Genomic DNA, 12907 nt, shown 5'->3' with positions numbered 1-12907 from the left:
CCCCAGTTACCTCCGGGCCTGGAACTTCCCGAATGCATCCAGTAATGTGACAACAGCAATAAAACAGGAGGGGGAAAAAGAGAGTAGCATTCACGTGAAAGATGATCTTGGCTGCCTGTGTCTGCGGAAGGAAATTTTTGTGCTTTTCCCGCGGCGTAGCGCGGGCCGCGGGCGTCTCCCGCTCTGCAGCCGCCCTGACCTGGTACTTGTAGAGGTGAGGGCTTTGAGCGGGGCAAAACGCGGGATGGTTTTGGGTGGGAAGGGACCTTAGAGATCATCTGGTTCCCACCCAGCCACGGGCAGGGACCAGGCTGCGCAGAGCCCCGTCCGGCCTGGCCTTGAACGCTGCCGGGGGGGGCAACTGCCACCTCTCTGGGCAACCTCTTTGGGATCTGGGCACCCGAGACCTTGTTTATTCTTCATTTCTTATGAAATCACACAAAAGAGACCCCAAGCCGGTGTATTAAAAACACCTCCACTTTCAAATTGCCGCTTGTAGGTTTGCTAGACTCAACTCTTTCTCTACCATCTAAAACGTAACCGGCCGCCGCTTCAGCCAGCTCGCCCGCCCTCCCAGCCAAAACTCGGGCCCTGGCGTTCGACTCGTGGAAAAGAAACAGCACCGCGCTTCGGCTTTTTGAAACATCCTTGCGGCCAGGACCCGCGTCGCGCCGGGGCGCAACGCTTCAGTGACGCACCGCGCTGGTGCGGGCTCAGCAGGTTGAATTGGTGCTGGGGGTTTTATACAAGAGTAGAAACCCTCTCTGAATCGTTGTCACGCACAGAGGAAGGGCTATTGGGTTTTTTTAGCAGTAGCCTTTGGCAACTGAAGACTGAGGGGAGGAAGAAGCAACCTTGAAATGATTTTGTTACACAGAGGGAAGCTGCGGAGAGGCGTGAAACCTCTGCTGCGCCGAGAAGCCTCTGCAGCAGCCACCTGGTCTGCATAAACGACCTGGTCTGCAACAGCGACCCGGTCTGCAACAACCTGGTCTGCAGCAGCAACGCAGTCTGCAGCAGTGACCCGGTCTGCAACAACCTGCTCTGCAGCAGTGACCTGGTCTGCAACAACCTGGTCTGCAGCAGCGACCTGGTCTGCAACAACCTGGTCTGCAGCAGCGACCTGGTCTGCAACAGCCTGGTCTGCAGCAGCGACCTGGTCTGCAACAACCTGCTCTGCAGCAGCGACCTGGTCTGCAACAACCTGCTCTGCAGCAGCGACCTGGTCTGCAACAGCAACCCGGTCTGCAACAACCTGGTTCTGCAGCAGTGACCCAGTCTGCAACAACCCAGTCTGCAATAGCAACCCGCTCTGCAGCAGCGACCTGGTCTGCAACAGCCTGGTCTGCAACAGCGACCTGCTCTGCAGCAGCGACCTGGTCTGCAACAGTGACCCAGTCTGCAAAAACCCAGTCTGCAACAGCGACCCAGTCTGCAGCAGCCACCTGGTCTGCAACAGCGACCCGCTTTGCAGCAGCGACCCCGGCCTGCAACAGCCCGGCCTGCAGCAGCGACCCGCTCTGCACCAACCCGCTCTGCACGAAGTCCCTCCCTGCGAGCAGCGGCCGCGGGTTCTCCGGCGTCGGTTCCGCACGCTGGTGTCACTCCTTTGTCCGTGGCTTTCGAGTAGATCCTGTGTGGTCTGATGTCCTGCACCAAAGCCCCTGAGGGATCGCCTGTATTTGGTTCGTAAATTGTTCTTTTTTTTCCCTCTTGTAATAAAATATTACAGTTATTTTTATATACTTGAAACTCTCGTTTGGGTCTTTGTCTCGTTCTTCCCTGCTCCAGCGCGAAGGGCCGAACGCTCGATGAGCATCGAGGTGCCGGTGCAATGGGGGTAAGCTTTCCTTTCAGCTGATTTTAGGAGCTTAATAAAAATAACTGTCAGCCATCCTTGAGCGCTCGTCCCTCCCTGCACGTTCTGCTCTCTGGAAAGCAGCTGCATTTCAGAGCGTGTTCACGGGGGGGGAAAAACCCTACAAATTCAGTATTTGCCCGTGGCTGGTAGCGAGGCTCCCTTCTCGCTGCCCCGCTACCGCCGTTAACCAGGTGCCTTCCAAAGGGGCTGCTAAACCCGGTTTGACTAAAACCCACGCGCTAGGCCAGGCCTGGTGCTGAGAGGAGCGGGGTTTGCGCACGACTTGGGTCTGAGCTTATTTTTGCAGCTTGGCCTCAGAGCCCCGAGGCCCGCGGGCCATCGCGTGCCGCTGTTGGCAGCCGGTTCCTAGCATGGCTCCGGGGCGAACGGCGGCGGTTCGGGGTTTGCCGGCAGAGTCCTTCGGTGGCGGGCGCCGATGGGTGCTCGGAGGCCCTCTGAGGTACGGGCGATAGGCGAACGCAAGGCCTCTCCAGCGCAAAACTTGTGTTTTGTGCCTCTTGGTGCCAGATCCAGGCTGCGGCTCGGCCGCCCCTTGTCCCGCCGGCCGGCGTCTTCACCCAGCGACGGGCTGGAGCCTCCCGAGGAGGAGGAGGAGGAGGAGGAGGGCAGCGAGAAGGTCGCTCCTCGCGTTTTCCTCCTGGAGAAGGTGACGCAGGCCATCTCCAGGTGGGACCCAGCCCCAGCACCCAGCACCCAGCTCCGCACTAGAGGGCAGCAGCCCTCCGCAGGGGGACAGCTGGACGGGGGACAGACAGACAGGGAACAGAGCCTCGCTGCCAAGATGGGGACACGGGGAACCCCCCCAGCCCCAAACCACCCCATTTTCCAGGCTCCGGGCAAGGAGGGATGCTCCTTTTCCCAGCTGCAAACACACCCCCGCTTCCAAAACCTGCTTTTATTTACATTTCAAGTCAAATCACATGCAAACCGGTTGGTTGGTGTGTTTTTTTTTTTTTCCTTTCCTTGTTTTTTTCCGTAAGAATAGTGTGATTAGCAAAAAAGACGCATTATTAGAATTTTAAAATAGCAATTAAATATACAAAAATATAGCTTACAAAAAAAAAAAAAACCAAACCAAACCAAAACAAAAAAAACCCCAGCGAACGTTTTTAAAAAATATTCTGCTGCAGAATTCGTAGTGTACAAACACGTCTATGAGGCTCCACGCTCCATAAACAGTCTGGGGAGTCGCACAGTATTTACAGGAGGGGGGGGGCCGGGAAAGCCGCCGCCGCGTAATACTGACACCCCCGCCAAAGAAAGATAAAGGGGATAACGGTTGCGAAGACGGAGGGGGAGGCCGGGGGGGTTTGCTACGGTGCCCGAATTCGCCCCGCGAGGTGGTCGGAGAGGCGCGGGGGCCCCCAGCCGCTTTTGCACTGGGCAGTGGGGGGGTTTGGGGGGTTTTGGCAGGGCGAAACGCTGCCGGCTCGCGCGTCGCTCGCCCAGAAACCCCCCGGGGCCAGGCTGGAGGTGATGGGATGAACGCAAAGGGCAGGATTTTTGCCTGTCCCCCCTCACCTCCGGGGTTTTGAGGAGGAGGCGACGGCCGCCGGCTCTCACCGCTGCTGGTTTAGGCCAGGCTGGTGGCCATCGGCGGGACCGACGGCCCCGCTGAGGTAGCCCATCGCGCCGAGGAGGGGGGGCGGCCACCCCGGGGAGGGCGAGTGGGGTAACCGAAGCCCACGAGATCCCACGCCACCACCGCCCTGCCCTCTCCTGGGGGCGACGGCGGCTTCCCCGCCCCGGTTAGCCCTTTCGGAGGAGCAGCAAGCGCCGAGGAGGCACCAAACCGCGGCCCGAACCCCAGCGTGACCCCGTTTTCTAGGCAGGGATGGCAAAGGCAGAGGTCACCTCGTTAAACGAACGGCGAAGAGGAGAACGGGGCAGGCACCAGCCGTGATGCTGCATTTTGGGCATTGTTTTCGATGGCGGCGGAGGGGCAGCAGGGCTGGGAGGCCGTACCGGGGCGTTCGGGGGGACGTCGGGTGGCTCGATACCGCTCCGTCGCGCCCCACGCCGCTTCCCGGCGGACGTCGTGCTGGAGAAGGGATGTGCTGGAAGAAGGATGTCTGGCAGGGCGCCGGCGGAGAGGAAGCAAACCCGGGCTCGAGACCCTTCATCCCGGCACGGCGGCGCGGAGGCAGGTTTTGGGGGCGCGGGGCTCTTCCGCTTCGACCGGCGGGGATATTTTCCCCCCTAAAGTGCTCCGGGCTCCGCGCCCGCCCGCCCGCGTCCTCGCCTGTCCCTCCGTGCTGGTGCCGTAGTGCTTTGGTTGTGTCCGAGTCCCCCGGGGCGGCGGCGGGGCCCCCTCGGCAGCGGGGCAGCCCCCGGGGCGGCGGAGCTATACGATGTTCTCCGCGCCGGGGAGGGGGCCCTGGGGGGGGCCGGGGTCCTGCTTGCTGTGCAGCTGGGCCAGCTGCAGCACCGGCATGTTGCAGAGCGGGCAGACTTTCCGCACCTCCAGCCACTTGATGAGGCACCTGCGGGGGGGACGCAGACACGGGGGGGTCAGGGCAGGGCTGCTGCAAACCCCCCCACACCCCAGTTCGTCCCCTTAGGGGTGGTAGCCACCGCAGCGGTGGACGGGCCACGGCCCGGGGACCGCTCGCCACCTCAGATCCGCGTCACCCTCCCCGGAGCATTGCTGCTGCCGAATTTTTAATTCGCCATTTAGGTGCCTGTGTATTTTATTAGGACGTTTTTGTGCATGTGTGTGTGTATATACGTGGATTTTTTGTGTACCTATACTATATTTTTAATATATATATAATTTATTATATATTATTTATATTATTATATATTATTTATATCATTATTATATATTATTTATATCATTATTATATATTATTTATATCATTATATATTATATCATTATATATTATTTATATTATTATTATATATTACATATTATTAAATGTAAATAAATAAATAAATATGTAAAAAGTAAACAGACAAAATATCTAAAATACATATATACACAAAAGGTATATATGCATATATGCATTTTATAAACATATAATATATAAAATGCATCCCTACATCATATATATACATCATACATATATAACATCTATATATTACACATATAAAATTCATATCATTCTACATTTTTGTAAAATATATATCTCTATAAATTTTATATATACACGTTTTTCATGGAGTCACAGCCTATCCTGAGTTGGAAAGGATCCACGAGGGTCGTCCAAGGCCAACTCCCCACTCGACCCAGGGCAACCTACAAGTTACAGCCCATATCCAAGAGCGTTGTCCCAACACTTCTTGAACATCAACAGGCTTCGGGCTGCAACCGCTTCCCTGGGGAGCCTCTTCATGGAATCACAGAATCGTTTAGGTTGGAAAAGACCCTTAAGATCATCGAGTCCAACCGTTAATGCAGCACTGCCAAGCCCACCACTAAACCATGTCCCTAAGCACCACATCTCCCCGGCTTTTAAATCCCCCCAGGGGTGGGGACTCAGCCCCTGCCCTGGGCAGCCTGGGCCAGGCCCTGACAGCCCTTTGGGGGAAGAAGTTTTTCCTAATATCCAACCTAAACCTCCTCGGGCGAGGAGCAGCGGCACCAGCAGCCCTCACACCGAGAGCCTCCCGGCAGGATTCGGGCCTCTCGGCTTCGCTCTCCTGCTCCCACACTTACTTTCTGTGGAAGGCATGTTTACAGGGACAGATCCCCAGCTCATCCTTGGGCTTGAACTCCTCCAAGCAAACGGCGCAGATCTGAAAGATGTTGAGAGGCAGAGAAAAGGGAGTCAGCTGCTGGGAAGCATTTTTTGCACACAAAAACTACGTGGACATCTCTGAACTGGCCAAAAACCCCCCCGTAAGCGATGCCCTTGGCCAGTTTCCATCTTCTCCCCGGCGCTCGCCTCACCCCTGCTTTGGGTTGGGGGGAAAAAGGGCAATTTGGCTTCTGATGGCGGCGAGGATACGCTGGGAGCAGGGAGAGAAATACCTCCCTGCACCAAAGGGAAAGCAACCTCCTCTTTTGCTATAAACCCTCTATTTTGACCAAGAAGCTCGTTTTTTTTTTTTGCTCCCTGTGCTGGAGAAGAAACATTCAGGAGGTTTCTGCGTCGCAGCGGGGTGAAATTCCCCCGAAAGCCTTCCCACACTTGGCTGCCCGGCCTTTGGGATCGCAGGGTGGAGGGGGATCCCCGGTGGAGGGGACCCCAAAGCCCCCCCGGAGCAGCAGCCGCGAGGCTGGGATGTGTTTTGACGCGCCGGGAGGCTTTAGGGTGCAGGGGACAGATCCAGGCCGCTGCTTGGTCCCTGGGATCAAGCTGCATCTGCAGGGATAACTCTGGGAAGAGGAGAAGGCAAAGGGTGCATCTCTGTTTCCCAGTGGGCAAGAGACCCAGCCAAAAATCTCCCTCCCCCACACAGCCAGTTTTTCCTGACGCATTTTGGATATTCCTGGGGATTTTGGATATTCCCAGCTGTTTTTCCCAGCCCCCCCGGCCTGGCAGTCTCCGGCAGTCCGAAACAAGGGCCAGCCCCGCTGCCAAAAGCCCTGGGGATGAGGCAAGTGGCTGGCAAGCGCCGCGGGAGGCTCCCGGCTTTCCCGGGAACGTGGCGCCCGTCGATACTTTCCAGCCACCCAAAGCTCGTCAGAGGCTTTTTTATTGAGCGAGCAAACGCTGGCGTAGCGGCTGGGGTTGGTCCCCGAGGAACACAGACGCATCTCGAGCCTCGTGAAAGCCCAGGAGAGGCAGCATGATGGAAAAAAAACCAAAAAAAAACAAAAGAGGAAAAACAAACCCAGAAACACGGGGCTGAGGAGCTCGGCGGGGACTTTCCCCTCTGCGAGGCTCCAGGCGAGCCCTGGCAGCCGCCCCGTGGTGTTGCAAAATCCCCCCTGTGCTCCGCTTTCCAGAACCGCTTACTGTAAATACCAAAATCCAAATGCCCAAAAAGGGATATTTTGAAGGGAGACAGAGAAAATCTTTTCCAGCCTTTCCCGAATCCCGGGGAAGAGCTCGAGCTGCTCCATCCCCTTCCCCACGGACCCCTCCTCCTTCCCAAAAGCGTTTGGGCTGGGAAAGCTGTGGAGAACTGGGAGCAGAGGTGATGGAGGAGGAGGACGGAGGGTGATCGCTGCCGTTCCCGGCTCGGGCGCACTCCCAAATCCCCCCTGCAACGAGCTTCTCACCCCGGGAAGTGCTTTTAAGTCTCTGTGCTGGCAAAACCCCCTTGCTCTGCTCAGGGAATTAAAAAAAAAAAATAAAATAGCAGCTTATAAACAAACGGAGCTGGTATTTAACAGACGAGCGGACTCGGGTCCAGGATGCGGGCAGGGATTTTTGTTGTCATTTAGGGGAAATAAATCCAGCTGGCGTTTGAAGCAGGGTTCGAGCAGATTCCTGCTTGACTTCAGCACGAAAAATGGTTTGTAAACAGGGACCCTCAGCCCCAAAACAGCCTGGAAACCTGCGGAGAACAACTGACGTGTTTTAAACCTCAAGAGGCAGGCAGGTAGGGGTGGATTAGGGTAACATCCTTACTCCGAGGCGTGTTTCAGCCTCGGAGATCCTCTTAACTCGTTCACGCGAGGGACCCAGCCAGGAGCCACCGCTGCGCCCGCATCGCGGGGACGGGGCAGTCGCTGGCGCAATTCCCCCTGCAAAGTTTAAATGCAAAGTCCGCCGGGGCTTTGCTTTATGGCTGCCGCGGGCTCTGCCCTCCTCCTGAATCCGAGAAGAAACCCCCGGGGGTTTGGGGCTGGAAAAAGGGTTTTTAATACTTAATACGCCCAAGCAGAGACCCCTTTGCCTGCCTCTTCCAGCCAGCTCTTCTCTGCAAAGCTGCAAACCAGGAGCGCGAGGGGCAGAAGCCCGGGGAACGTGTTTATCTTTGATTTCAATTAAATCCCGGCAGAGTTTACTCTGCCCGAGTAACGCGGCCGGCAGAGATGTGCTGGATATCGTCATGCTCTGACGGCGGCGAGGCTGAGCGGGGCTGGAGGGGACGTAACCGTCAAGGGACACGGTTTATACACGGCCTGCCCTGCATCTGCCTCCCCTTTTAGGCACGGCTTTTTATCGCGGTGATAATAATAATGCGGTAAATAATAAAAATAATAATGCGATAGATAATACTAATAATAATGCAATAGATAATACTAATAATAATGCAATAGATAATACTACTACGAATAATAATGCAATAGGTAATAATAATAATAATAATGCAATAGATAATAACGACGCAGTAAAAGCTAAAGGGACCCAGGAGGAGGAGGGAGGTGGTTTTAATCCAGCCCCCCTTTGCAGATGTGCTTTTACCGTCCGCATTAACAAGCAATGAGACTTTCTGGAAGAGAAAAGGCACGTCGGGGAGAGACAGAGCTGCCAGCCTCTGTTAACCTGCCCCCACCACGTTCCCTGTAACAGGGTAAGAGGGTGCGGAGCAAACCTCGCTGCTGGCAGCGAGCAGGCAGCGATGCCGGCACACCTAGGCATGCGTTTTGCTCCTGAAGGAGTTAAATTTGAATTTTTGTACCTTCCTACCTGTGCCAGCCTTTGCCTGTCCCCCATCCCCTCCCCAAGCGTGAGGAAGAGGAGGGTGAGGGGGTCTTTGCCGCTAGGCTACCGCCCCGGGAACGTACTCACCTCGTGTAGGTTCAGCTCCTTCACCTTTTCCTTGAGTATAACCTGTAAGACAGAGCGCCGGGGTCAGGACACAGCTTTTGCCTAGAGTGTTCGCAGCAAAAATCTCCGTAAATTGAGATCCTATTTAGCGTCCCAGTAGAACTGGAAATCCCCAGTAAACCCCGCGCAGCCAGGGAGCGCGTCAAGTCTTCACCCCCGTGCAGACGCAGGAGGAAGGCAGCGCTGGCACAGTTATAACCACTAACGCCAGGACCAAATCCAGGAGGTCTCCTCCCGAATTTAAACCTCCCAGGCTCCCACGCTGTGCAGCGAGCTCCTGCGCGGACGTCTGCCACTTCATTTTCGCTTCATGCAGGCTAAACATCTGGAGAGGGCGATAAGTCCAGGATAACCACGTGTTATCCTATCGTATCAGCCCAACTCCACCCAGTTTCCTGCTCGAACGGCAGATCGGAGGCAGAAAAATTACACAAGCCCTAGAGAAAACAGGAGTTTGAAGCAGCAGCCTGACACCGATCTCTTGGCCGTCTTTATTTCAACAAGGATGCTGGCGTTTGCCGAGGTGACGGTGTTCCCTACCAGAGCCCCATGGCTGCAGGTGGTCCAGAGCAGCCGGGTCCGACCTGGGGAGCAGATTCGGACCCCACAAAACATCGTTTGATTGCTGGGGAAGCGACAGCATTACTGCTCACCAGCGGGAAATAAGGCGAGGGTTCGGAGAAGTTGCCCAGTTGAGGTGCTCCAGGGGTGGAGATGTCCCCACCGCCCAGGGACCTCATCTGAAAACGCAGCGACCTGCAGACTCACAGGTGAGAGGCGCTCCTGCGGCGCCCGGCTGGTAGAAAAAAATTAAATCAGCGGGGACAGAAGTTTGCCTGGGCGTTACAACTTCTCTTCCAAGACCAAAAGCCTCCCAAGGAGAAGAACAGCGCAAGGAAGCCTGACGGAGTGACTACTCCAACGCGGATTTGGCACTAAGCAGCAGGGAAGACGACGACAAGGTACTGTGTATCATCTCACCTGTTTGTAGGCGTAAAGCTCTTTGTGTGCTTGATGTCTGAGCCTGCAACCAAAACAGGGAGAAACGTAAAGACAGGCAGAAAAAAATCAGGATTACCGCAATACCTCAAACATTTCATTCCCCTCCTTTCCAGATTTAATTTTTTTTAGATTTTTCATTTCGGAAACAAGAACGGCCACAAGAAACGACGCATTTAAGCAACAGCCAGCCTTCCCTGTAGCTGGGAAGGCACCGTCCCCATCCAGAAGCATGCAACCTCCTCCCCTTTTCCTCTTTTGACCTCCCTAATTTTCCACACAGACATCACCTGCACCATTAAGACCAGCAAAAGCTGTTGTGTAAATCAGGAGCTGCCATAAATACCCCCAGTTTCCAACCACTTCTGCTGCCAACGCTTTCTAGACTGGAGGCAGCGCCTTCTTCCGAGCGATGGGTATTCAGACCCGAGGAAAGCTCCGCTCCCGCTCGAGCGAGGACGGGGAAGGAGACCTCCCCACCCAGAGGCTTCCCACCGAAGCCCCCATCGTGCTGCTCGGGCGATGTTGGGTTCCTCAAACGCAGCTTTATCTTCAAGGATAAGCTCAATCGCGCTGCTTCTGCCTCCCAAACTCTCAGGAAGAAGCATTCAACAAGAGGTCATCCGCTGGTTCAGCACGCAGAGGATGGCTATTTATCCGAAGACACCACCGGAGCAGAAAGCTTTGGAAGAGAAGCAATGGGTGTCTTCTGTCTCTCGCCTCCTATCACAGGGGGCAATTTAACAACCAGAGCTAACGAGCTGCCAAAAACGGCAGGAGAACGAACCTATATCGTGGGATTTGGGGGGTTTTTATCAGGAGAGCAGGCGGGGGTGTGCTGTGTTCAAGGACGGGGTGACAAGCCCAGGCGATGACCCAGGACGCTCCCTGCCCCAGGGAAGGAGCTGGGGCCGTACCTGACGTGGCGGTGGAGGAAAATCAGGATTATAAGCTGTTTTCCCCCCACCTACCTTTCAAAGCACGGTGCTCAGCATAATTTTGGGTTTTAGGGTGGTTTTTTCTCCCCCAGTAGCATCCATTCCTGGAGCAAATCAAGGGATGGAGATGGAGGGGATGAATCTACTCCAAACACGCCTGCCGCGGTGGGATGTCCAGCCGGTGGCAGCTGGAATTTGAGGCCGCAACCAAAGGGCCGGTCCCATCCCCTCCCTCCCCAGGGGGCAGGGGTGGGAGCATTTCTCCCCATTCCTGGGGACCGAGCGAAACAGCAAACACAAAACCACATCACATCCCTCCATAGTTTTCAGTTCAAACTATTACTAATAAAACATCTTTCCACGGCAGAATAAGCAGCAGCCCATTTTCCACAACCTGGCGGAGCGGTCTGCAGGCATCAGCTGGCCGGAGAAGCCCATTATGCTCCTAAAATAAATACATTTAAAAAAAAAAAAAACAAACAACTAATATTGCTTCTCATTACGAGACATGGCATTTAGTGAAGTGCTCTGAACACTCAAGAGGGAAGTCATCAGGACTAAAGAGTTGGCCAAGGACTTTGAATAAGATGTCAGCGTGCGTCTGCAGGGCTGGGACAGCCATAGGAATATTTTCCCCCGCCGGCCTCGAGTGCGATTTCAGATGGGAAACCCCGTTGCCGGTAATTTCACTTCTCCGAAAATATTCTGGGGGCTGTCACAAACCCCGGCTGTTTCACCCTGAGCTCTCGGAGGCTTTCTGATCCTGCAAGGCTGCAGTGGGCGAGTTATAAAAATAGGATGTAAAACTATATTCCTGTCCTTTCTTGCTCGAAAACACCCCCCTAAAATGTCGTGGGCCTTAAAAGTTGAGGAATGGGTAAAAATGCAGCTTAATGCTGCAGAGAGAATTGCAGTAAGTTAGCTCCTGAGCCCCAAATTTAGCAGGGAGCCATCCCTCCTCCTCTAATGATGCTGCCTGGCAGGGAACCTGCCTGCAGAGCCACGGATGAAATCGCAGCAGGCAGAAAGGAGAAGGCTGGGGTCGCATCCCTCCGCCAACGACCCCGAGCAGAAGATGCACGAACAATGGAGAAAACAGGATGAAACCGGCCCGATCCGCAGGGATGCCGGCGGCTGGGAAACCGGTTATGAAACACAGATGGGGCAAAGCAAGATGCGCGGCTGGAGACCGCATACGAGGGGAAAAAAACTCTCCCAGCACGGGAAAAAGCATCTGTCGGAGCACCGAGAGGCCGCCGAGGCTTTGGCCCCCGTGAGCCGAAGCCAGCGGAGGGAAGGTGTCGAGCAGAACAAGCCCAAGCATCTGCGGATGCCGTGGAGGCGTCTGGACCAGCGACGGGGAAGAAGCGACCACCTGGCCACGGATCCCTGCAGCTCCGTGCTGCCGGAGGAGCGCGGATGCTCAACGGCATGGGTTGGTGCTGGGCCGTATGGGGAGACTTTGCCAAAAATAAAAAAAAAAAAAAAAAAAGATAAAACACCTCCCTGAAGGTTATGGGGAACGGCGTGAGCACATCTGGTCCCGAAGCGTGCGAGCTCCGTCTGCTCCTCCGCGCTTTCCTTTCAAAGCCAGGATCCTGGGCCAGATGGATCCCGGTCGGACCTCGCGCAGCTGTTGTAATGAGACCCCGGATCCTGGCAAGCGTTATTCCCTGTCGGACCCAGGGCTTCATCCATCTCGTGTCAAGAGCTGTGACTCCGGAGGAATTTCTGGCAGATGGCTGGCTTAGGTAAGGGACCACACAGTGTCTTAAAAGCCAGCGCGCGGCTGGAGACCGTGCGTGCGCGCACGCCGTCACCCATCTCTGAATTTAATAACCGCCTCTTGCGGATTTTGTCATCTCTTCCCAAGCTTTCCACGCCTCCCGAAGGAAAGGGAGCACCTCGTTTCTCTGGGTGACTCCAAATCATCTATAGCAAGTGAACGACTACAGGAATAAAATGCAGAGGAAACAACTTTTTGCAGGTTTACCTCCAAGATCTGCTTATTTGATGCTTTAGAGTAGAAAGAGGAGAGGTGCCAGCGCTGGCTCTTTGCCCCACCACCGCATCGCTCTCCCCAGCCCGGCTCCTTGGGCTCTCCAAACCCCACCTCTGCGTTTGATCCTGGCAGGTTTGAATGCAGAAGGAAACAGCCCTATAAAAAAGGGCTTTTTAAGGGCTACGTGCCCCGTGTCTCCCGTAGACTTTGAGCCGCTCTAGTCCGGGCAGAGACAAATCCCGTACAACCCGCAGCAAAGCACGGGCAGAGAGGAGGTGGCAGCGTTCACCCAGGGCGAGCGTGCACGTCGTTCAAGTGCTCGGAAAGCACGGCGTCGCTCGGTTCAGCATCCTTCCCAACTGGGTTTTAGGGGACCGAAGGCGACATGAGGTTATTACTTTCATTAATTCAGCAGAGA

General features: G+C 55.1%; 1 protein-coding gene across 4 annotated transcripts in view; it reads right to left on the bottom strand.

Moving 5' to 3' along the window:
- Positions 1-4225: 4225 nt before the first annotated feature.
- Positions 4226-12907, bottom strand: part of RNF24 (ring finger protein 24) — a 31109-nt gene continuing 22427 nt past the window's right edge. For all 4 annotated transcript variants that reach the window (XM_082316106.1, XM_082316109.1, XM_082316108.1 and 1 more), the window contains 4 exons: positions 9532-9574; positions 8512-8553; positions 5541-5620; positions 4226-4365 (listed from right to left, as the gene is read on the bottom strand). In XM_082316106.1, the coding sequence (XP_082172232.1) occupies positions 4227-4365; positions 5541-5620; positions 8512-8553; positions 9532-9574 (304 nt within the window). In that variant the 3' untranslated portion in view covers position 4226. The remainder of the gene's footprint in view (positions 4366-5540; positions 5621-8511; positions 8554-9531; positions 9575-12907) is intronic.

This window comes from Platalea leucorodia (assembly GCF_965183815.1).
Source record: "Platalea leucorodia genome assembly, chromosome: 6".
NCBI lineage: Eukaryota > Metazoa > Chordata > Aves > Pelecaniformes > Threskiornithidae > Platalea > Platalea leucorodia.
The sequence above is the reverse complement of the archived record's forward strand: the minus strand, read 5'-3'. Positions and strand labels throughout refer to the sequence as shown.